The following is a 22,803-nucleotide window of genomic DNA, read 5'->3' on the forward strand; positions in this document are numbered from 1 at the left end:
GTGAAAATCTTGTTTGCACTTTGGGCAATGAAGCGTCTCTGCAAATTGGTTTCCATTGCAAAGATGAGTACGTTCTTTATCGCACCCGCTTCCATAGCGAAGTCATTATAAGCATCAATATCATTGATTCCGCATTTGGGCTGGGTTTGGCGGTATTGGCTCGATTAAGTACTTGAGCTTACCGTCAAGCAATGGCAGCATTCCGTAGTGCCGCCTCCCAGTCCGCAAAGTTGGACCCGTCGTTTTTCAGACGTGTGAACTGATTCATTTGGTCCATGAATATTTTCAGCCAGGATTCGCGTGCTAGTGTGACACTCGGCATTGGGATTTCGTTATTTCCAGCCATTTCGTTGTAACAGTATTATGAAAATAAACGTGTTCTACACTGCGAGAAGAAGAATAGAAATAATAAGCATGTGCATCGTTTATATTTTTAAGTCTAATGAACTACTGTCATAACGCGAAGACTCAAAAACATTTATACAATTAACCTCCCTCAAGAATTATATAAATGATCCCAAGACTCAATTCTCTGTAAATTGATAAGCTAACCTTTTAGCTAATTCTACCGTTAGAATTTTTGGTCGATAAATTTCTGTAAATTCTATCTTTAGTCCATCATAATCACGAGAAACTCTTCGGACTATGATGTTGAGGTAAACTAAGTCAACACAACTACTTACCCAACGTAGAAGGGGTCATATTAGGCCTACCGACGAAGAAGGGATTCATAGATGTTTGCCCTTATAAAGACTAATCTCAATTTCCGTTTTAGAGGAAGATCCCATCATCTTTATTTTAATTCATTTTAAAGTGAACTAATATCTAGCATGCGAGAATGAATAAACTAAGGTGATGGCTTAATAAGACTATGACATCTGTATGTCCATGAAAACTATCATACAACCTATATGAGTCAATTTTCATGCATTTTAGTAGTAGGTGGTTTGGTTTTAGGCGGAATATGATGCATAAACTAACATGTGAATGAAAAGCAAAGAAAATGAAAACGTAAAAACAGTAAAAGTCCTAGTGTGGCCTATCCTATCAAAATGAACATTAAATACAAGTTTGGAATCCATCCTTGGACCCGAGAAGCTTGTCTTGATGTTCCATCTTGATCCATGTAGCGGGAGTGAGCTCCAATCTCCATCTTTAGTCTTCTTTGAAATTACAATAATTAAAATTACATAATAAACCTATTTATTACAATCTAATTTCAAAACCCAAAACTAAAATAAAGGAGATTCGAGATCTCATAATTACATAAAAATCATGTTTCCTTCATTACGAAAACATAATTTGACTAAGGCCACACTAAGTATTACAATTTACAACCGATTGCAAAATTAAATACGTAAATAAAATTCATTCATACGATTCATTCAACAAAATTAAAAAGCATCAACTAAAATAAATTAAACATACATGACACAATTCCTTAATTATGTTGATTAATTTATCCAAACCACATATTTAAATTAAATTAAGTGACAATTCCGCAATTAATCACATTAATTTCATTCTTAATCCATATTAAACTTGTAATATGAATTCTATCCGTCAAAATTTTAAACTGCTTTAAAAATAACTCGGTATCTTTAAATTGTGAACCGTTTCACAATATCTAATTGGCCAAAATAAAAAAAAAAAAAAAACAAAATCCAATTTTTTTTATTTGGTCTCGGCTGAAAAATAAACAAATTTTTTTTTTTTTTTTTATAAAATTCCAGCTACTCACGGCTGAAAATAAAAACAGCCCCTTTTGTTTTTTTGGTTTTTTTTTTATTCGGCAATTAGGCAAAACAAAAGAAAAAAAACTTTCCAAATTTTTTCTTTCGGCAATTCCAGGAAAAAACCCAAAAAACAGAAAACCTAATTTTTTTTTATCCCACGGCAAAACCCAAAAAAAAAAAAAAACAAGCCGTCAAATTTAATTCCCTTTTGCGGCAAAAGCCCTAATACAAAAACGATGAAGAAAATGTTTACATTTGCTATTTAGAACATGATTTAGCAAATAAATTAATGAACATGATTAATCTTATATGCTAAAACTATATAGCAAAAACAAGTTCTTGAATCATCGACATGATTATTCCATATACAAATCAATCTAATCCGAATTAAATTAAGGTATCTACAAATTCATATTATTATCATCTTAACTGATTAAAACAATAATTTGTATGAATCAAATGGAAATTAAATCATCAACAATAAGAGGGAAAAACGAAAAAAAAAAAAAACAGACGGTAAAAAAAAATTACCTCACAGCCAAAAAATTTTTACAGCCGAAATTTTTTTTTTCTCTCTTTTCGAAATTCCTTATGTTGTTTACATATACTTTTATGAAAATCATCAAGATTAAAAATCCGTGGCCTCTCGCTCGATACCACTTGTGGGAAATAAATCAGTATACTTCCCTTAATATAGAAGGATTATAACGAATTTAAAAGTGATGATCAATAGTCATAAACAAAATACATAAACAAAGTATAAAGGATTCGTAATTAACTTTCGGTCCTAGCAAAATTGGCCTAAGAACAATATCAAAATTGATATTCTATCATCGTTGCACCCGATTCCAAGACGATATGAGATATGCCCTATTGATTGTGCTAGAATCGATCTAAAATTTTCAGTAAAATTTAGTTGTTTTGTGTTTTTTTGATGAGAGAGGAGGCTAGGTCAAGAAAAAGAATTAGGGTAGAATAATTCTCTCCCTTTCTTTCTTATCTTTGACCGAAAATTAGGAAGAATAAAGCTCTCCTAATTTCGGCCCATCCTAATTAGAATAAGGAGTATAATCTCCTTATTTTTGGTCTTTCCAAAAATATATAAAATGTGTTGAATTGTCATCTAGTGAGGATCGAACCCAAGACCTCTTGGTTTGTGTACCCTCACTATTACCACTATGACACATTCATCTTGTTGATATTTAATATAACTGATTACATTTAATTACGAATTAATGCATTAATTCGTCCAAGCTAACATTACATACATTTAATTAAATATAACTTATTATATTTAATTTACGAATTGACAGTTAATTCGTCTCAACTAATATTATTTAATTTTCATTAAATAATTATCTCATCAACACATTGACTAACTATTTAGTCATATTGGGCATCAATGTGATTATATTTCTATATCCACATTTCTCAAACACATCCTATAGGTGTGACCTTTAGGGACCAGTTGATCACCGTCATCTGTATGATAATAACGTCAAATTTTCTAGCAAGCCAACCGTTATTAGGTAAACGTTAATCAACTGATTAAATATACGAAGTATACCCTTGTGAACCTGTAAGAGATTTACAAATGTTATCACACTAATTTGTGGAGGACACAAGCTCCAACAGTTTGATATAGTTTTGATACAATTTTAAAACAGTTTTGGTTATACAGTTGTTAAATAAATTACTAAATAAATTATAAACTTGTTTCACGTTGGTTGGTTTGATGCATACAATCTCGAGCAATTGAGATGATGACTCTCTCATTTTCTGATTGTATAATCTAGTTATTGATTGTTGACAATGCTACAACATTTATATTGAAGAAATAAAAATAAAAACTAACCCAAACCCAAATTTGTAAGATTTTCAGGTAACTTTAATACGAGGTATAAAATTATAATCCACAATTCTGGTCATTTGTTTATCTATTTCATTTTAGAGTGTGTTATTCATTTGTGTACCTTTCTATATAAGGTGTATTTTATCATGGGTAATTTGATCATACACATACATTATGGTTCAGTTATCATCCATTAACGAGTAACAACTACCACAAATGATCTCATCCACAAATCCACTTTTCTTAGTTTTTCTGCCAAACCAAAAGAAAAAATTAACCAGAAATCTGAAACGGAGAATAAATGCATAGCGAACTAGGTATATCATAGAGTAAATTATCAAATATACCCACGTTTAATCCACTTTTTTACACTTACTCCCATGTCATTTTTTTTAAAATTACACCGAAATTAATAGCTCGGGTCATAATTTGCATCCAATGCCATTTTCAGGTGAAAAAAAATAATAAATGACGATTTTACCCCTGCCTCTATTCTCTTCTTCATGCTTCCCTCTCATCTTCTTTATAACCACCATCATTTCATTGTTTCTTCTACATCACCATGGTGAAACCTTAGCCTGACATGGCTCGCACACCACCTGCACTTAACCTAGCGAGCTCGGAATGAAACCCGAGTTTAATTCGGTCCAGAATAACCATCAACACCAGCATACCCCTCCAAACACCTGCTGCTCCTGCTTTGTTGCCCTCTCCTTCTCACACGCGTCTTAGGAAATCCAACTTCTCGTACATCATCACCATCATACTCCTCCAAACAATCTCAACCATTCTGTTTCTATACACCTCTTTTATTTCTTCCGACAAAGTGCAATCATTGTCGTAATCAGCATCATCAAAATCAACAAGTTTATCTGTTTTTAGAATCTCATCCCAAACACTTACCCGCACACCGACACCAATCAGAAGATTCTGCCATACCCTGTCATGCGAAATGCATTAAAATTACTAGATTAGGGAAATTTTCCGTAGCCATGCTCCGATCAGTCGGAATATCACGCTACACTAGAAGATGAGGGAGCTATATTGGTGCTACCGATAGTAACCGCTACACCAGTTGACATTGCGATATCAGTCAAGTTTGAAGATTATAAAGGAGGAAGATGAGGGTGAAATTAAATTGAGGAAGATGAGGGTGAAATATTGGTGCTAGCAGTTCGAAAGCTGAGTCAAGTTTGAAGATCGTAAAGTAGGAAACCATGGATGATGTTTTGAAAAAGTTAATGTATTTCCAACAATTTGATACAGTGACTGATTCTTTTGACTAACATTACAATGAATGAGAATGAGGAGAAAAAACAATATGACAAGTAAGAAGAAGGAAGGAAGGAAGGGCAAAAATGTCCTAAAATCAATTTTCTAACCCAAAAAATTTGAATTTTGATGAAAAGGTGTCTGAAAGTCTGAAACCGTTTTTGGGTGCAAGTTATAGCTTGGGCTATTAATTTGGGTGTAATTTAAAAAAAAATTAACATGGAAGTAAATGTAAAAAAGTGGATTAAACGTGGGTATAATTGATAATTTATTTTATATCATATTATCGTACATTTTTATCAATAAAAAATGATGGAATGAAGGATTACGGAAACTTGAAATCATGGTTCATGAATAGAAACATCACAAGTAAACTTGAGAAGGAGATGGAAAAGAATAGTCGACTAGTAAGGGAATCTAAAGAGGAGATTCTGAGAATAAAGGGAGACGTGCAACCTTAGAAGGTAGGCCCTACATAGTAGGCGTGGCAGCCAACAAGAAATCTAAAATCAAAAATCAAATAATCAAATCAAAACAAAATACTCCGAGTTTTCTACCCGCAAATAACGAGACACGTGTCCCATTTGCCTCTTCTCTTCTCTTCCCTTCTCTTGTATACGAAGGAAGACAACATCCAGAAGTCTCCTCCCTCTATTTCCCGCCAACACCGTTCTCCCTCCCATCCTTTCTTCTTCACCTTCCTTCATTTTTAATTATTTATTAATCCTTTTCATTTTTTTTTTGTTTGTTTCATTTTTATTAATTTTGAGTAAGTAAGCGGTGTTTATGGAGGATACATTATTGTGTTTTTCGTCATCATTTTGTTGATTAATCCAGCCTTTTTTGTTCTTGCCGCCGGTGAGTTTATTCCTTTTTAATTGTTTTTTTTTTTTAATTTTAGTTTTAGTTTTAGTTTTGCGTATTTTTTATTGGTGGATTACGAGGTTGATTTAGTTTAGAGACATATTAAATATTTAATTATTTAGCAGTATTATATTTGCTTCCCTAATTACGATACTAGGTTGTTATGGTGTTACTTTGACCTTTTAATTTTCATTTTATTGTTTGATGATTACCCGTTTTTTGTTTCAACACTTTCAACGGCTCTATAATAATTTATCACATATTCTCGTTTAAGACGAGCCCTCATATACCTTATCATAAGGTCAGGTGTGTAGTCACGGTTTTATTTGAGAATTTGTATGTCTTGTGCTAGGATTAATCGCACATCAATGTGAGTATTACTCTTTCATTCTATTTGTATTCTTCTTATTTTATTACATAGATTACTGAAGAGGTCTTAGACTAATAGTTACGTTAAAATGAACCTGGTTCAATTCTCCTCTTGTAGCTCATTTCTGTAGCAACTACGCCTAAGTAGGGATTTCAATGACTCTTTCCGTTGGAGAGTTCACAATTTTATTTTGGTAGTTCTAGAAATCGGATACAACAACATTTCCCCAATGCTTAATTAATGGCTACCACAATTTGCGGGGTAAGGTGGACTGGTGGAGTTAGAAATAGGGCTGGTTGGCTACCACAAATTTTGGTTTGGTTTTCACAAGAAAAAGGAGTGCAACCACTTATGTGAGCCATTTTGATTTATTCCATCGTAATTCAAAACCAAAAAGTAACGAGTCTTTGCATTCATTGGAATTATAGAAACAGATATAGAAATAGGATCCAGGGTAATATATCCGGGATGGAAAAAATGTGATGAGGATAATACAAATGGGATAGGAGTACTACTATTTTACGAGTTGTTGAGGATTAGTGGTTAAATCATAAATGGGTCGAGTGGTGGAGTTATGAGTTAAATGGGATGATTTAACCCAAATATAGCGTGAGACGTTCTTTCAAGTTATAGCAGCTGAGAGGCAGTAAGGCAAAACCTTTCCACATTAGAAAGTAATAAGATTCTAAATTGTAATCTGGTTGTTGAAGAATTTGCACTTGAAAAAATGTCATTCACATAATCACAGACTGCTATAAATCAAAAGGTATGCGGTCATGGTTTTTGTGGTATGATTTAAACTTCATTTCGGGTATTTCGAACCCCCAAGCCCTGCTATTTGCTGGAATTCTTGAAGCACTGGGGTAGTTGTTGCAACTTATATTAGTCATTGGTCAATTGGAAAGTCACTGGTGATGGTATGCTAGAAGTTAAAAACCTTTATCCTCTTTGGATCGTTTTGGAGCGAAAAAGGGAAAAATAATGATGAATTTTAAGAATGATTACTATCAAGAATAGGCTTAGTTATTCAATTGTGGCCTGTGGGTTGTATAACTTGTACTCCCTCCATCCCGGTCAATTGTTGTCTTTTGGTTTTGGCACAAAGACCAAGGAAAGAGGAGGAGGCCAATAACTAAATGACAAGTGGAACAAATTGAGTTTGAATGATCAAATTGTTCAAGTTCATTCTTAAAATAGAAAGGACAGAAAATGACTGAGACACCCCAAAATGGAAAAGGACAACAAATGACCGGGACAGAGGGAGTATTCATTTCACTTTGTGTATGATGAAATGACCTTTTTAACTGGAAGCACAAATAACTGCGACCTTTTGGAATAATAAGCAACTCTGTAGTTATGCTGAGCTTGGTTTTTGGTTATGTTATGTCTAAAATCTACGGAAAAAAGCCCTATGATCTTGCACTGTTTGGGATAGCTTGCTTTCGTACTTGCATAAGGTTGTCCATTCAATTTGGTATTGATAAATTCATTTTAATGGTGTGCAGCCTTGTTTGATGGACAAGAAGTATCATCGGAGTGGTGACGTGATGAGGGGGACACCACCTGGGATTGCTCTTATAAGAAGATTCAGAGGCAAAGATTGGAGTTTTTCCTCATATAGATATGCAGTTTTGTTAATTACCTTTATTGCGTATACTTGTTATCATGCTTCCAGAAAACCAAGTAGCATTGTGAAGAGTGTTCTGCATCCACAACCAGATCATGGAGCAGTGACCAAGCCTTGGCCTCTTGGGAATGTTTTTGTCAGGCAAGAACTAATGGGTAGTGATGAAAACAGTCAGACAAAAAAAGGCTGGGCACCTTTTGATAAAAAAGGCGGGACTTCGAGATTGGGTGAGATTGATGTTGCATTCCTTGCATGCTACTCTATGGGCATGTATGTTGCTGGTCACTTGGGTGATAGTCTTGATCTAAGGCTGTTCTTGACTTCTGGCATGCTTGGTAGTGGTGTATTTGTTGCTCTTTTTGGCATGGGTTACTTCTGGAACATTCATGCGTTTTGGTTCTATCTCTTGATGCAAATGATAGCTGGATTATTTCAAGCTACTGGCTGGCCTTCTGTGGTTGCTGTAATTGGTAATTGGTTTGGGAAAAGAAAAAGGGGATTGATCATGGGTATCTGGAATGCTCACACATCAGTAGGGAATATTACGGGATCTCTTCTCGCTGCAAGCGTTTTGGAATATGGATGGGGCTGGTCTTTCATAGCTCCAGGGGCATTTATCTTTCTAGGAGGAATTCTGGTTTACTTGTTCTTGGCTGCGTATCCCGAGGACTTGGGTTTTCCTTGTCCTGACTATGTAGGCAACAATCAAGGGACAGGACAGAGTGATCTAGAAGCACGGAGCCAAAAACTAGAACCAATTGAATCTCAATCAGACGGTGCTCGTCAAATGTCTTCAACAACTAGGAGGAGTGTCGGACTCTTTGAAGCTTGTTTAATACCTGGAGTAATACCATTTGCCTTGTGTCTCTTCTTTGCGAAGCTTGTGGCCTACACTTTTCTCTATTGGCTACCATTTTACCTTAGTCAGACAGGTTGGTTGTACTATACCAATCCTTCGTAACTTAAATTCAGTGTAGCTTTTGCTTGTTTTATATTATTAATTCACTTAATTTGTTATGGTACTTTCTTAATCGTGTTGTTTCTCTCCCCTTTCTGAAGTTTCTAGCCCTTGCTTAGTCTCTCTATTGATGTTCTATTAACTAATGTCAGGAAAACGTTAACTGTTGTCAGTCAGGCATGAGGAACAGTGCACTGGTAGTCACCTAGGTTTTTCTTCCCTGCTAACCTTAGTTTACTCCTTGTTCTCCTCTTCAACTATAAGTGCGAATCAATGGCAATTTCAGGAGTCTTCAGTGAAACTGTCACATTAGTATACTGCATTAGCCAGCTTTCCAGTATGTGTTGATCTTCAGTTTTAAATTCCGTACTGTCGCTAACAAGTATGTTTCCGTTATGAAAGTGGCAACTAGAAAATTTAGTACGGTGAGCAAGGAAGTGCACAACAAAGTTGAAAGAACTTTCAAAAAATTATTGAAAGGGTCAATTCGGAAAGATTTTCAGGCTGACATGCCGTCGTAATTCTTGCGTTATTTTTTAATTCCATGTATTAAACTGTTGACAGAGTCGTAGGAAAGCTAGGTCTACGAAATGTCCATTTAGTGTGAAGATAAGGCAGAGATTTTGCTTTTAGCTTCTGTAAATGAGATCCTTGCCAGCTAAGCGCTGCCACCATTCTTTCTTACTTCTCCATCTTCCAAAAGATTGTCTTCTTATTTGATATGTGAGATCAAGTTTTATCTTGGTGCTAATGAAGTCTGTATAGTTGCGGTAGCGCCGGTAGGGCAGATTACGCTTGGCTGCATCATCTAAACTTAACTTGAGCATGAAATAAGCGTCTGTACTTTTTATTTTATTTTCATGGTTTAAATGATCAGAGATGTACTTGTTTTACATTCCCTCCCATTCAACTAGTTGTCTACATCTTTATTCTTTTGGGAAGAATATTTAATCAAACGTAAAGAACTAGTTGAATGAGAGGGAGTTATTATTAATCAGCAATTAATCTGAAATGATATTTCCCTTGTGAGGGGAAATTAGATAGATATAATATTAATTACTGTTTGCTGATTTCATTTGCAGCAATTGGTGGAGAGTACGTATCTGTGAAGTCCGCTGGGAATTTGTCGACTCTCTTCGATGTAGGTGGCATTGTGGGTGGCATAGTAGCTGGTCACCTCTCTGATAAGCTCAATGCCAGAGCAATTACTGCAGCTACATTCATGTTTTTTGCGATCCCGTCAATGCTCCTATATCGGTTCTATGGGGGTGTTTCCATGACCATGAACATTGTCCTCATGATGGTTGTTGGTTTGTTTGTCAATGGACCATATGCACTAATAACAACTGCAGTTTCTGCAGATCTCGGGACTCATAGCTCTTTAAAGGGGGATTCCCGAGCACTGGCAACCGTGACTGCTATCATTGATGGTACAGGGTCAGTAGGTGCAGCACTAGGTCCTCTGCTCACTGGGTTTCTTTCAACGAAGGGATGGGATCAGGTCTTTGTGATGCTAATGATTGGTGCTCTAATAGCGGGTCTTCTATTGTCACGACTTGTAGTAACGGAAATTTCAGATATGCTTAAGAGTAAGAGATCCATTAATTCGCAACACCTGGAAGGTAAAAAGTCCTTTGATTTGCTATTATAAGTTCCGCTTATATGATTAAAAGATTAAATAAGATTGCTGGCATTAACGTGAGCAAATGACAAAAGTGACCGAGATTGGTGTGTGCTTGCTTGCTAGGGCTGTAGCACGGCTATCTAATGTATTTGGACCGCCCTGTTCTAAATGGTCTACTGTCTAGTGATGTTACCAAATTATTTTCTCTAAATAGGTAATGTTTCTTTTAGCATGGGCATAAGAAGAGTTTTGGTCCCTTATTTGAGTTAGTTCAATGGGCGTTGATCCACGAACACAATATGCTTCTCAACAGTCCATGGGCAGGCTCGCTTGCGGCAGGCATCCGCCGCCTCTTCAGACGAGCCTTGTCTGTAACCATATGGTTTATTGGTTCTGTATTATCAGATTGATCCCTACAGAGGTAGTCTTGCAATAATGCCGTTTGAAATCAGCCTGTTTAAGTAAAAAAAAAACACGTTTACCCAGTGACTCACTAAAAACCTTTCGTAATGTCAGACCTAGTTAACTACCCATTATATTATCTATGTCTCATGATAAATTGCTCCATTTAAGTGGTTAATCCTATACTAATTACTCTTTTTTTGTGACTGGTAATCCCTGATCGTCTCTATGCTGCTTCATTTTGCAGGTTCTGAATCTCAACCTCTTCTAAGTAACCAGAGATGAAGCAGGAGTCTGATACTCGGTTTAATGGAAACTGAGTTGGTTTGGGTTGGTCAGGCGATCAAATTATTGAAACTTTTTTCGTGACTGGTATTCTGTGGCCCTTTTTTTGTTGTATGAGTATTTGGTTTGCAGGGTTAGACCAAGTTCTTGGTTCTAATTCAATCACGAGTAGGTGTCACCATATGTCATCGATTGTTGCATGTCGTAAATGGGCAGTTTCATATTTTTGAAGTCCGGGAATGAGAAGCTGCCTTGGAAGTAGGAGGGTCACCGTCACTTGCGTCAAGGACTCAAGGTCTTTAAAAGGAGCCGAGACATAGCCTTGTTAAGGGTCAACCCTGCATTACGACCAGGCGAATTGTATACTACATATTTGCGGTAGATTTGTTGATTAAATAAACATGTATATTGGTCCTTAGTTATTTTTTGCTATAGGCTTTTATTTTCTTTCACTCAAAAAAAGAAATAAAAACTCCCATTTCGTGGAGTTTAAAATTTTCATTGCTTTCTAGCATTCGGAATCATACATGTAATTTTGTTCTTTGTTAGAGAGGCGCTTTTGGTCTTGTGAGTTGTGACGTTTCTGCATCTCCACCGTATTAGTAATTTGAGTATAAATGGAATTGCCCCATGTAACGCAAGTTAGCCGATGCTTTGTGCTTTAAATTCGTATTTTGTATGCATTTGAGTTTTGAAGTAAAAATGTCTAAATGTGTGTGTATATGCACACTTGTAGATATACACATTACACAAGCGCGATTGCGTGAAGTGCATATATGATACATGAGCTTGAGCTATCCTGATCACCGAGCTCCTCTTGTAACTGACCGACTTGATCAAAGCTAGGCAAAGTTGAGCTAGAATCAAAATATATGCTACGCCCACTCGACTCAGAGTGCGTATATTAGCTTGAGCTAATCTTGTCGATGATCTAGAATTGTTTTTATCAGAGCTCCGCCCAAGCTGGCCTTGTACTAGGTTAAGCCGAGCTTGAGGGTATTAAAGCTCACATTGGAAAAGGTTGTATGACTGCTTTTTTATTTTGTTTATGATTGAAACTATTGTTCATCAAATTTTATTTTTGCGAAGTTGAGTTGATTTAAATCTAAGCTTAATTTCAACTTTTCAAGCAGATATCTATCTCTTCGAGCTATAATTTGGATCGACTCGACATTTTTACCAGAGCTATCGACCAAAATGATCACTTTAAATATTCTTTCGATGCATTCATAAGAGATACGATTGCAAATGAATTTTTGGACGATGATAATGATTCATGCGTAACAAAATAACAAGTTTTACCACTCAATCTAGCTAAATTATGCAATATTACTAGCCATTCTAACAAATTCTATGTCCCAACTCACACAAAACTTATCTGACTTGAGACAAGTTTCATATTTATTCGAGCACAAATTAACGTTTTTTGATTTATATCTGAGCTTAATTTCAACTTTTCAAGCGGATATCTCTCTTTGAGCTATAATTTGGATTGACTCGATATTTTTACCTGAGCTATCGACGCAAGTGAGCACTTTAGATATTCTTTCAATGCATTCATGAGATACGACTGCAAATCAATTTTGGACGATGATAATGATTCATGCGTAACAATATAACAAGTTTTACCACACAATCTAGCTAAAATCCATTCTAACAAATTCTATGTCACAACTCATGCAAAATAGATGAACATTAAACATACTAACAGATTTCATATGTCATTGACTTGTTCATCAATCATATTTGCCCCTTTGACAAAAGAAGTGTTTCCCATGTCAGTTTATAACATATACTCCACTCCTTTATATTCTTTCCCAATTTCACATGACATGCACCCCATACACCATGTCCATGTCTAATATGACCCCTTCCCCTTGAATAATCCCTATATAAACCAACTTTATTTCTCATTTCTATCAAAAACATACAAAAAACATAATACATTTCCTTCAATAATTACACATTTTTTCTTAGGGTGTGTGATCTTCATTTCAATTCGATCATGGCTTTCTCACGTACCACCCTCGCACTTGCCCTAATCCTCGTCCTGGTGGGTTCCGCCATTGCTCAAGGACCTTCTGCGGCTCCCACACCGGCTTTTGCCCCAGTTGCCACACCAACACCTGGTCCTATAGCCCCAGTGCCTGTGCTGGCCCCAGTGGCACCTGGCCCTGTGGTGGCCCCAGTGTCACCACCATTGGCTGACACACCCACCACGGCCCCACCAACCCCCAGCCCAACCACCGCTTCGCCTCCAGAGGCTCTTGCTGACGGTCCCACCTCTGGCTCGTCCCCGGTCCCAGCCCCAGCTGTCGAAGAGGCCTCGAGTGCATTTGTTCTTGGAAGAAGCTGGGTTGTCTTGGCTCTTCTAGGGGGAGTTGCTGTCCTTTTTGCCTAAGTGCTTGAAGGAGTTATGTCCACTGTACTCGCTTGAGTCCGGGCTCAAAGGGCATTCAAAACCCAACAGTGCTATCTTCGAGCCATGCATATTATTGTAACGTGTTTTTTCTTTTTGTTGTTGTGTTATTACTTGTTCCTATGATTATATCAAGTGTTATTTGTATGTTTAATTTTTTGTTCTTTCTTTGCTTTCGGGCGAGAAGACTTCCAATTGGTGATAATATTAATTAAATATATACGAAGTATCAATTTTCTTTGTTATTCTTTTTTGTCACGTTTACATTTTTAGCAATGCTTTTTTTAAAGGAAAAGATGAAATCATTAACTATAATGAGTCATAAAGCAATTGCAAAATAAATTCAAAATCAACTGAATACAAAGTTGTAAATATCGAATAAATTTCTACAACAAAGATCACTATTAGATAAAACCACTTTTATATATCCTTTATAATTGTTTCCTCGTACGATATAGTTATGACAGAAATGAATCTTATCTGATCTAACAAATTGTATGCAATGATCGATATTCGTTGCACCATCATATCGATAGACATGAGAACGTTGATCTTCGACATGACTCTTGAACCTCTCAAATAAAAGGACGAAACTCACCCATAGGTGAAGACGAAACATACCGTCAATGACAAGAGTCCAACAAAGAAAAGATAAGAGCTATTTTATACGAGTAAAGTCCACAACAAGGACCCAAACTATTATCAAATGTAGCTTTAAGGACCCCAACTATTATTTGGTAGCTTTAAGGACCTCATCACATGTATTGAACCAAAAATACCCTCATCCTTTATCTTCAAAAAAACAAATCAAACGTAAGAAAATTTCACGTCTTACGTAAAACAAAATTAGCGAGTTTATTCACACCGTCAAAACCAAAATGCCGTTATTTTATCTTTAGTTTTGAATACATTTTTTTTTTTAAATATAGTAACAGATATTTTTTTATCCTTTAATTTTTTTTTATTAAACTACATGTATAGTTTCATTATTGATTGGAACAACTTATAATTCGTTGATTATGTATTTACGGTAAATATGTATTTTTCATTAAATTCACGTTGTCTAAATATTGATCCGCTAGAAACACCACCAATGCATTCTCTATGAACATATTAAGATGGTGGCATCAACATCAATATCAGTATGAAAGAAGCAAATAGAAAAATCTGAAACCGTGAAAGTTGAGTACTTTTATCATAACTTTTAAATATGAGACAACGGCTTTTTAAAAAAATGCAAAAAAAAATATAAAACGCTGGCGTGGATTCATATAGTGTAAATATTTTGAAATCAACGCTAATTCGTCAAATAGTTTCGTAAATAACACTAAAACGAACAAAAAATATCCTTATTATTAATGTTTATTATACGTAGAAGCATTGTATTAAAAAATTATATTTGTTGCTTACATTAATAAATACAAAATATGAGGATCAATATTGAGACGTTCGTTTGTATCTAAGAAAATATTTGTCAATTACACTAACTCTCATTTTTTTATTTTTCTTTCCATTTTCCTTTTACACTATCTTTAAGATATAACTTTTGTCCTTAGCATTCAGCTTTGTATATATAGCTTGTTTTTATTGAGAATAATACTTAGTGAAACAATTTTTTTCATGATAAATATAAATATTTTAGTGTTCTTATTAATAATTTTAATTTTTGTTTTGTTATGGTCAAAGTTTGTTAGTTAAGCTTTAAATTGTAAATGGAAGAAAATATGGGAGAGAATAATAAATATAAGGGTACTTTGGTCCAATATATGTGGAGAGGTCCTTAAAGCTCCATAATAATAGTTGAGGTCCTTAAAGCTATATTTGATGATACTTCGAGTCCTTGTTGTGGACTTTACTCTATCTATATATATATATATATATATATATATATATATATATATATATATATAGATTTAGGATCCGGTGAGAACGAACACCCGGTGAGAACGGCCTTATTACCTCACTCCTAACTAAATCACACGTAACAAAATCTACAAATAACATACGGAATGCCAAATCTGATACGAAGTACTACCCATTCCCATCCACCACCATTAACAACAGACGTCGACACCACGACCAAGCACCACCACCAACAGACAACGTCGATGACCCAAACAATACCAACATACGCCAGCGAGCCTATCACACGTTAAGGTACTCCATGGAACCGTCGATATAACCAGAAGTCGTGCACCTGCACAACCACCAACATCACCAACTCAGATGACGACTACCAGGCCATCACCCCTGAGTCGTTGTCGACAACAAACCACAAATCAGATCGACATCAACCACCTATTTCCGAATCCCTGGTAGGCGACCAGATTTGCGGCGCCGTTTACAATGACCACCGTCGCCACCCTTATTCCCATCCCACATCACCGATATTATGCATCCTAAATCACCAGCAGTAACTAATTGAGAATGAGAGAATCGTCGGCCTTAATTCAGTTTCCGGCGGCAGAACCAGATGAAGATTGGGGATGAGTTGATTTTTGAGGTATGATAGAATTGGAATGTGTAATTAAAAAATGGTTTGGGCGTACTTATCGTGGATTGCAGAAGATGGAGATGCAAGATGGTGGTTGTTGCCAGCAATGTCTCGCTCCAGATGTTCCTATAACATCATTGTCGAGTTGTTATTCTTCAATTTCAATGTATGTATCTACTCAAATATTTGATGTACCTAGCCATTGTTTTAATGTATCTAACATAGATACAGAAAATTAATTAATAGGTACATTAAAATTGGTCTGAGATACATCAATATTGACACCAGATACAATAGTTTCGTGTTGCTCAAATTGATTTTGCAGCGAATTTGTAGCTCAAAGTGAGATGGTTGGAAGGAGAAATCAAAGGTATGTTGAAGAGGAGCTCTCCGTCCAGTGGTGCGACATGGTCTGATGCCGCTGAGGGTCGGATGACGATGGTGATAATGACGGTGTAAGGATAGTGCGTTTGGCGACGATCTTGCCGGACCTCCGGCGACTGGCACATTAAGTTAGGGAGCACGTGAAATTAAAGAGGATGAAGTGTCGTATTTGGGAATTACTTGTGTTATTGGAAGGTAGTGGCTGAATGAGTTTAATTTATGGTCAAATCTCAGCCTTTTATTTACTCTTATCTAAGGGTGGGAGGTCGTTCTCACTGAGTGTTCGTTCTCATCGGATCCCTCTCTCTCTCTCTCTCTCTCTCTCTCTCTATATATATATATATATATATATATATATATATATATATATATATATATATATATATATATATATATATATATATATATAGAGAGAGAGAGAGAGAGAGAGAGAGATGAGATTTGGTGTTTTTGGTTTTATGGTGAGTTGTGAGTTGGGTGAATCTCGGCCATTAGATTAAATTAGAGATGAGTGGCCAAGATTAATCTTAGTTGTCATATAAAAGCATTGTTATTTAGTTTATTTTCTTTTTTTTTCTTTTTCTCTCTCTCTCTTCTTTCCCTCATTTACTCTCTAACGATTTCTCTCTCTAATTAATTATCCACATTTACTGCAAACCGTTTATTTAATTATCACAAGCAAAGCGTTCTCTCTCTTCTATTATTCTGTGTTATTCTTCTTCAACCGTTCGTCTCCTTCGCTTTTTTCTCCGTTTTCTCTTCGCCGTTCATCGTCTTCCTTCTTATTGTAGGTAATTTCATGTCATTTTCCTCTTTTATTTTGTTATTTTGTTTTATTTCATGCTTTTGTATGCTTTTTTATTCGTTTTTCAGTGTAATTATCGCTACGTTTACTTAATCGAGTACTTTAATGTCGTTATTATGCTGCATTTTTGAGTTTCTGATTTTTCTGAACCGATTTGCATGTTCTTAGTTGTTTAGCTGATTTTCTATAGTTTTGAAGTGATTCGCATGTTCTATGTGTCGCGTTGTGTTGAGAACTTTACTATTGTTCTCTCTGGACTTTAGTTTTTGTGTTACTCATTTTGTTATTCTATCGCTTAGTTTGTTGTCATGTTTTAATTGTTTAATGTGTTTTTCTAGGGTTTTTGTGTTTGTTCGTGTTGTCTTCACTTTTCGATTACTTCGTTATTCATTTTGTTATCTTTGGTCCTATGGTGTCATTGCAGCGCTACTCTTTCTTTGTCATTGTAGTGTTTTTCTGTGTTTAATTTTCGTTATTCTTTTCTGTTATTCTGCTGTTATTCTAGTGGTTTTGTTTGTTTGGCTTTGTTTTGTTTGTAGGTTTCAGCATCACTAATGGACTTAGTTTGTGAGGGATGGGCAATAAATATAGTGAATGAAGATAAATTGTTATTTGCTAGAGAGTTCGCTACTGAAAAGAAAAAAAAATTGGGATGGTTATTGGACGATAAGACTGATAAGTGCTTTGAAGTTAATGTACGAGTTCGTCGTCGTAATCAATCAATGTCGGCAGTTTTAAATAGCCAGGACCTAATGGAAAGAGTTTTCGATTATTTAGAGACTACTTTGGACAAGAGCAATATGTCTCTTGTTTGTAAGAAATGGTCACAAATGTTCCTATTTCATAAAAGTGCGCCCGGTGTTCACGCCGAATATATGAAAGTTCTAACAACAAGTCACAATCAAGGTTTTAAGATTTTGTCAAGGGGCTCGACAGTAGTTTCCAAACGATGCAAGTGCTATATGCTTGCAAGTGAGACATCAAAGGCGGTGTTGCATGTTTGCCAGTATATATACGATCATGACAAGATCCTTGATGCACCTGTATCTGAACGGATCAGTCTAATTCACGAGTACTTTGACGCACTCGGGGACTTTCCTTTCGCTTATGATCTTGCTCACCAATTGTATTATAAGTCGATCGATGTTGTTGACGTTGGTGACTTTTTATGTTATGTCTGTATTTTCGGAAGTACATTTTGGTTCTTTGTGGGAAAGAATGTATTTTGGGTTTTATGTAATTCGAAATGGTTTCTGGCTGTAATTTAGTACGCTATGTTGTTTTTATGAAGGCTTATGTAGGCCGTATGTAATTTGGAAACTGTTATTGACTCTTTATTCAAAGAGGCTTTTCTTTTGATTCTCTTTCGTGTTTTTGTTTACACATCCATCATGTTCTTTTTGTGCTTTATTTCTTTGTTATTTGTTTTACTAATTGTTAGTGTTTCGTTATTCTCATTTATTACGGTACTCTCATTCTCGGCGTCATTATTAAAAAGTCTAGTGAATACCTATTTATCATTGAAAGTGATCCTTATCTTTATTTTACGGATAGTAAAGCGAAAATGAAGTTAAGAATCAAATCCACCGCTTCATCAAAGTCTACTCAACCGTCATCATCAAATTCTCCGGGTCCGTCTCCATCCAAATCTCGTGTCACATCTCCATCAAAGAGCACTTGTTTCTCGAGAAGGAGTACTCGTAGTCAAGAAATATGTACAACCGAACCACCCACGAAAAAAACCAAACGAAAGGCCGAGACCCAACTTGTGAAATTGTCGTCTAGTCCACCCAAGACTAGTAGTAAGTTGGGTGGCAAAGTTAAGCATGAGAAGGGAATTGTGGTAAGTAGCAAGCAACCTCATTTGGAGTTGCTTGCAGAAATATCCCACTTTGTATGTACCACTTTGTTATTCTACTTTTATTTTTTGTTATTTAGCTATTAATATGTTACTTTTCGTGTTATTTTTTGATGCTCTCCTGTTATTTTGCTATTATTCTGCTGCTTTGCTTTTGTTTATGTCATCTTAAATGTTTTAATGCATTGTATATTTTTTTCCCCCTTTTGTGTGGACAAGTGTCGATCCATTTACTAGCTCTTTGTCGGCTGCTTTTCTTTTCAAAGTTATTGAAGCCCTCACCGAGGAGCAGAAGGAGGCTGTTAGGGAAATGGGATTCGGGGGTTTACTTGAGTTGAAGCTTTCTTCCCTCCCCCATGTCATGTTCCGGGAGTTTATATATGCTTTTAGGAGTGGGAAGTATTTTGAAATATCTGAAACGGAGAAGTTCGAGTTATTGAGATGATGTGCACGATGTGTTTGGTTTACCAAATTCTGGTGCGAAAGTGGATTTGGTTATTCTTTGGGTTTTCGGTTCTCGCCGACACCTTTGAAGGAGAAGCTTTGAAGCGTGCTTGGCGTGAGAAGTATGGTATCGCCAATAACAAAAGTGGGATACCACTTAACAAAGTTCGGGAGACCTGCTAGAGTCTGCGGTTGCGGACGATGAGTTTAAGAAGACTTTTGTTCGCTTGCCATGTCGTGTTTCCTTGCTCCTGTGTCGGGTTATGTGCTTGATCTTAGACTTCTAAGCTTTGTGGAAGATGTTTCTAGGATCAAGGAAGTTAATTGGTGTCGTTTGTCTTCTCGGACTTGGTGACTTCGTACGTGAAGCCCTTATCGGGAGGAAAAATATTCGTTGTAGTGTAGTGCTGTTGGCTATCACCTATTTTCACCGTTATTTCTTTAGCGGTGATCAGGTGAATAATGAGCTGCCGCTCATTAAACATTGGGATTTTAAGTCTTTCAATGAGAGGTTGCAGCGTGAGGCAGTGCTGGTGCTCTGGGCCACTGGGGAGCGTTCAGACGTTGCTTTCCCATTGTCTCGCCCAAACATCGTTGGCTCTGGTCAACGTACTCAACGTCGATGTCTTGTTCTGGATCTACTTGATGATATTCTTACGGATGAGCAAGTACGGTCCGTGGCGGTCGGCGTAAGCACTGTTTGATTGTTTTTAACGAATCATTCTAAAATGTTATTCATTATTGTCCTCAAGCATTAGTTGTCATCTGCTATTATTTTACTATTATTCCACTTTGTTATTCCTCGGTTTTCCTCTTGTCATTCGATTTCGTTATTCTAATTTACATTCCAAGTGTTACTCCACTTTGTTATTCTACCGTTATTCTACTACTACTCCTTTGTTATTTATTCTAACATTGTTAGTGTCTTTGTTATTCCTTTGTTATTTTATTACTTGATTGTCATTCTACTATTAATCCTTTGTTATGTATTTTCTTTGTTAGTGTACTATTATTCCTCTGTTATTCTACTATTATTGTACTGTTTTAAGTAAAATTTTGGGATTTTAACTTGATAGGATGTTCATCAACTTATACTGCTTAATGAGAGGGACTCTCAGATTTAATGCCGCCGATAATTGGAACGGGCGGAACTTATAAAGTCGAAGATGATGAAGAAGACCCAGCAGGCTATGGGTCAAGTACCTGCTGCTAAGTTGCCCAGCCAAGTAACCCGACGAGCTGCTAAAGAAAGCACAAACAAACAGTCAGAAAAAGTTGGTTGTGAAGGTTCAGAGAATTTGGTTGCCACCCCATCTTTCTTCACGGATCAAGTTATCCGTGAGCTGGACGAACGGGTAAAGCATGTATTGGCTATGCAAGCGGCTAATAAATCGCGATCAACTGTTCCTGAAGAACGAGCTTCCAAAAAAGCTAGACATGAAGATGTCATCATTGAACCCCCATTATTTAACCTGTTTTCTCAATTCTATGAGGAGTGTGTCGGGCTGTCGGATGTGCAGCCGACTATATCTGAAAAGAAGGGTGTAGCTGAAAAGAAGGGTGTTGAGCATAGTCCCGTCATTCAAGAAAGTGCAAAGGTGGGGACTCCACAATTGTCACCACTCGGTTTAGATTCCATTACGACGGATATACGTGCGACATTCGATTTCGTTATGGAGAGCGGCGATGTCGGTGAGAAAGTAGTTGATGTTGGGGATATTAGCATTGGCGTGGAGGATGTTAACAATGATGTGGAGGACGTTAACATTCAAGTTGAAGACTATCTTGTTGATAATCCGCCGGAGGAGGACGTGCCTAATCTTTGTTGAGTGTACCGGTAGAGGTTCAAGCAACTCAAATTCCAAAGCTCGATGCTTGTTTGCCCGAGACGGAGGTGACGGATACAGTCTTGACATTCCATTGCGTAATGACACTCGCATTCCACTCAAATTGGCGTGAAGCATTCGTGATGCGAGAAGAGGAGGTAGCGGATGTGGTGATGTCTTGTCATGCAGACTTGTTGCTTGGGTGCGCGTACGAGATAGATAAATCGATAAACGAGGATTCCGAGGTTGTGTCGGAGGCCGGTGATCTTGTTGTTAGTGAGGTGTCCCAGGAGAGGACAATGGCATTCTTTGGGTTGAATGCTCCTACTATGTGTACAAGTTATTTTTTGCACTCTGCGCATGAGGAGCTATTGTTGTCTGTTGTGCCTCGAATTTCGGATGCACCTATGATTGTGGTCTGTGGCTCGAGCTAGTTGTCTGTCAAAATCAATGATAACGATGGGACATGTTTTCAACCCAATGCTATCCAAGCGGAAAGAGGTTGCGGACTATCGCTTCTTGAATGATCATAACCTTTCGCAAGGGTAAGAGCTTGTTTTTATTGTAAAAATTTTTTTTGTTTAATATATTATCTTGCTTTTTGTTCTTCAAAAATATATTCATGTGACTCTTATTTTGCTTGTTTATTCGGTTTTGAAGGGAGAATCTTGTCACTTGGGGTGTGGACGATTATCTCAATCGTGAGGATATGGAATCGATGGTCCCGGATACAATGATAATGCTTGGTGTTCTCAATTTGGTGGTCCCTCTTTCGAATGATACTTGTATAAGAGGAAGCCCAAGTCGACTTTTCTTTGGGATGGGTGCAACGGTTAGTTATTATTCTATCTTATCGTTTCTTTTACTTTATTTTTCATTTTTGCATCACGTTTCAACTCTTGTTCTCCACTTCTTGTTTAGTATCCATTGCGGCGACTTTGTATGCCGTCGAAAGATGATAAGGCTTCTAGGAGTGATTTATGTGCGGAAGTCAAATTGTCATTTCTTGTGTTTGTCAATAACAACAAGAGAGAGTGTGATCTTACTTCTGATATGGTATGTTTTATGTACTTTGTGTGTTTTCTACTACTATTCTCTTGTTAGTCTACTATTACTCTTTTGTTATTCGATGTGTTTTCGCTTTTTAAAAGAACCACATAATTAGTAACAATTTTTTTTTGGCCAAATATTTTCCCAGATTTTCATCCCAATTCTTTTGCATGAGCACTTTAGTTGTTTGTGCATCAATTTCATTTCGAAGAGGGTTGAATATCTTGATAATGTATTTCAAGAGGCGATGTTTCTTTGATGATCAACAGCGTGTGTACGTTTGGTGTATTGTCAAACTAACTTTGTAAGTCATTTATTATGTTTTAATTTTCTCTTGGTGTTTAACCTAGTCACATGTTTTAAGTATTGTTAGTAATTATGTTTTCTTTTTCCTTTTTTAAAAAAAGGTGAACTTGATGTCGATTTCTGGTCCACAAAGGAGTTGCCCGAGGTGAGGAGGTTAAAGATTATAAAATTGTCAACGTCCCTTTTACCGGCAAAGCGGTTGCGATTGAAAATTTGGACTGCGGTGT

General features: G+C 36.5%; 1 protein-coding gene across 2 annotated transcripts; it reads left to right on the plus strand.

Moving 5' to 3' along the window:
- Positions 1-5,365: 5,365 nt before the first annotated feature.
- On the plus strand, positions 5,366-11,553 carry LOC141587199 (putative glycerol-3-phosphate transporter 4). Of its 2 annotated transcripts, none has more exons than XM_074408645.1 (4): positions 5,366-5,718; positions 7,600-8,653; positions 9,762-10,301; positions 10,953-11,553. In XM_074408645.1, exons 2-4 carry the CDS (start codon positions 7,609-7,611, stop codon positions 10,988-10,990), a joined length of 1,623 nt encoding a protein of 540 aa, XP_074264746.1. In that variant the 5' UTR covers positions 5,366-5,718; positions 7,600-7,608; the 3' UTR covers positions 10,991-11,553. The 2 variants fall into 2 exon arrangements, with proteins under 2 accessions (XP_074264746.1, XP_074264747.1); XM_074408646.1 differs by lacking the exon at positions 5,366-5,718 and adding an exon at positions 5,800-6,094.
- The last annotated feature ends 11,250 nt before the right edge of the window (positions 11,554-22,803 follow it).

The sequence above is a fragment of the Silene latifolia genome, chromosome 6 (assembly GCF_048544455.1).
Source record: "Silene latifolia isolate original U9 population chromosome 6, ASM4854445v1, whole genome shotgun sequence".
Lineage (NCBI taxonomy): Eukaryota > Viridiplantae > Streptophyta > Magnoliopsida > Caryophyllales > Caryophyllaceae > Silene > Silene latifolia.

Bases quoted from the DNA above. Each gene is read 5' to 3' on its own strand.
- LOC141587199 (XM_074408645.1), top strand. From the start codon at position 7,609: ATGGACAAGAAGTATCATCGGAGTGGTGACGTGATGAGGGGGACACCA. The intron at 8,654-9,761 runs GTTGGTTGTACT...TTTCATTTGCAG, and splicing joins ATTTTACCTTAGTCAGACAG to CAATTGGTGGAGAGTACGTA. The intron at 10,302-10,952 runs GTAAAAAGTCCT...TTCATTTTGCAG, and splicing joins TAATTCGCAACACCTGGAAG to GTTCTGAATCTCAACCTCTT.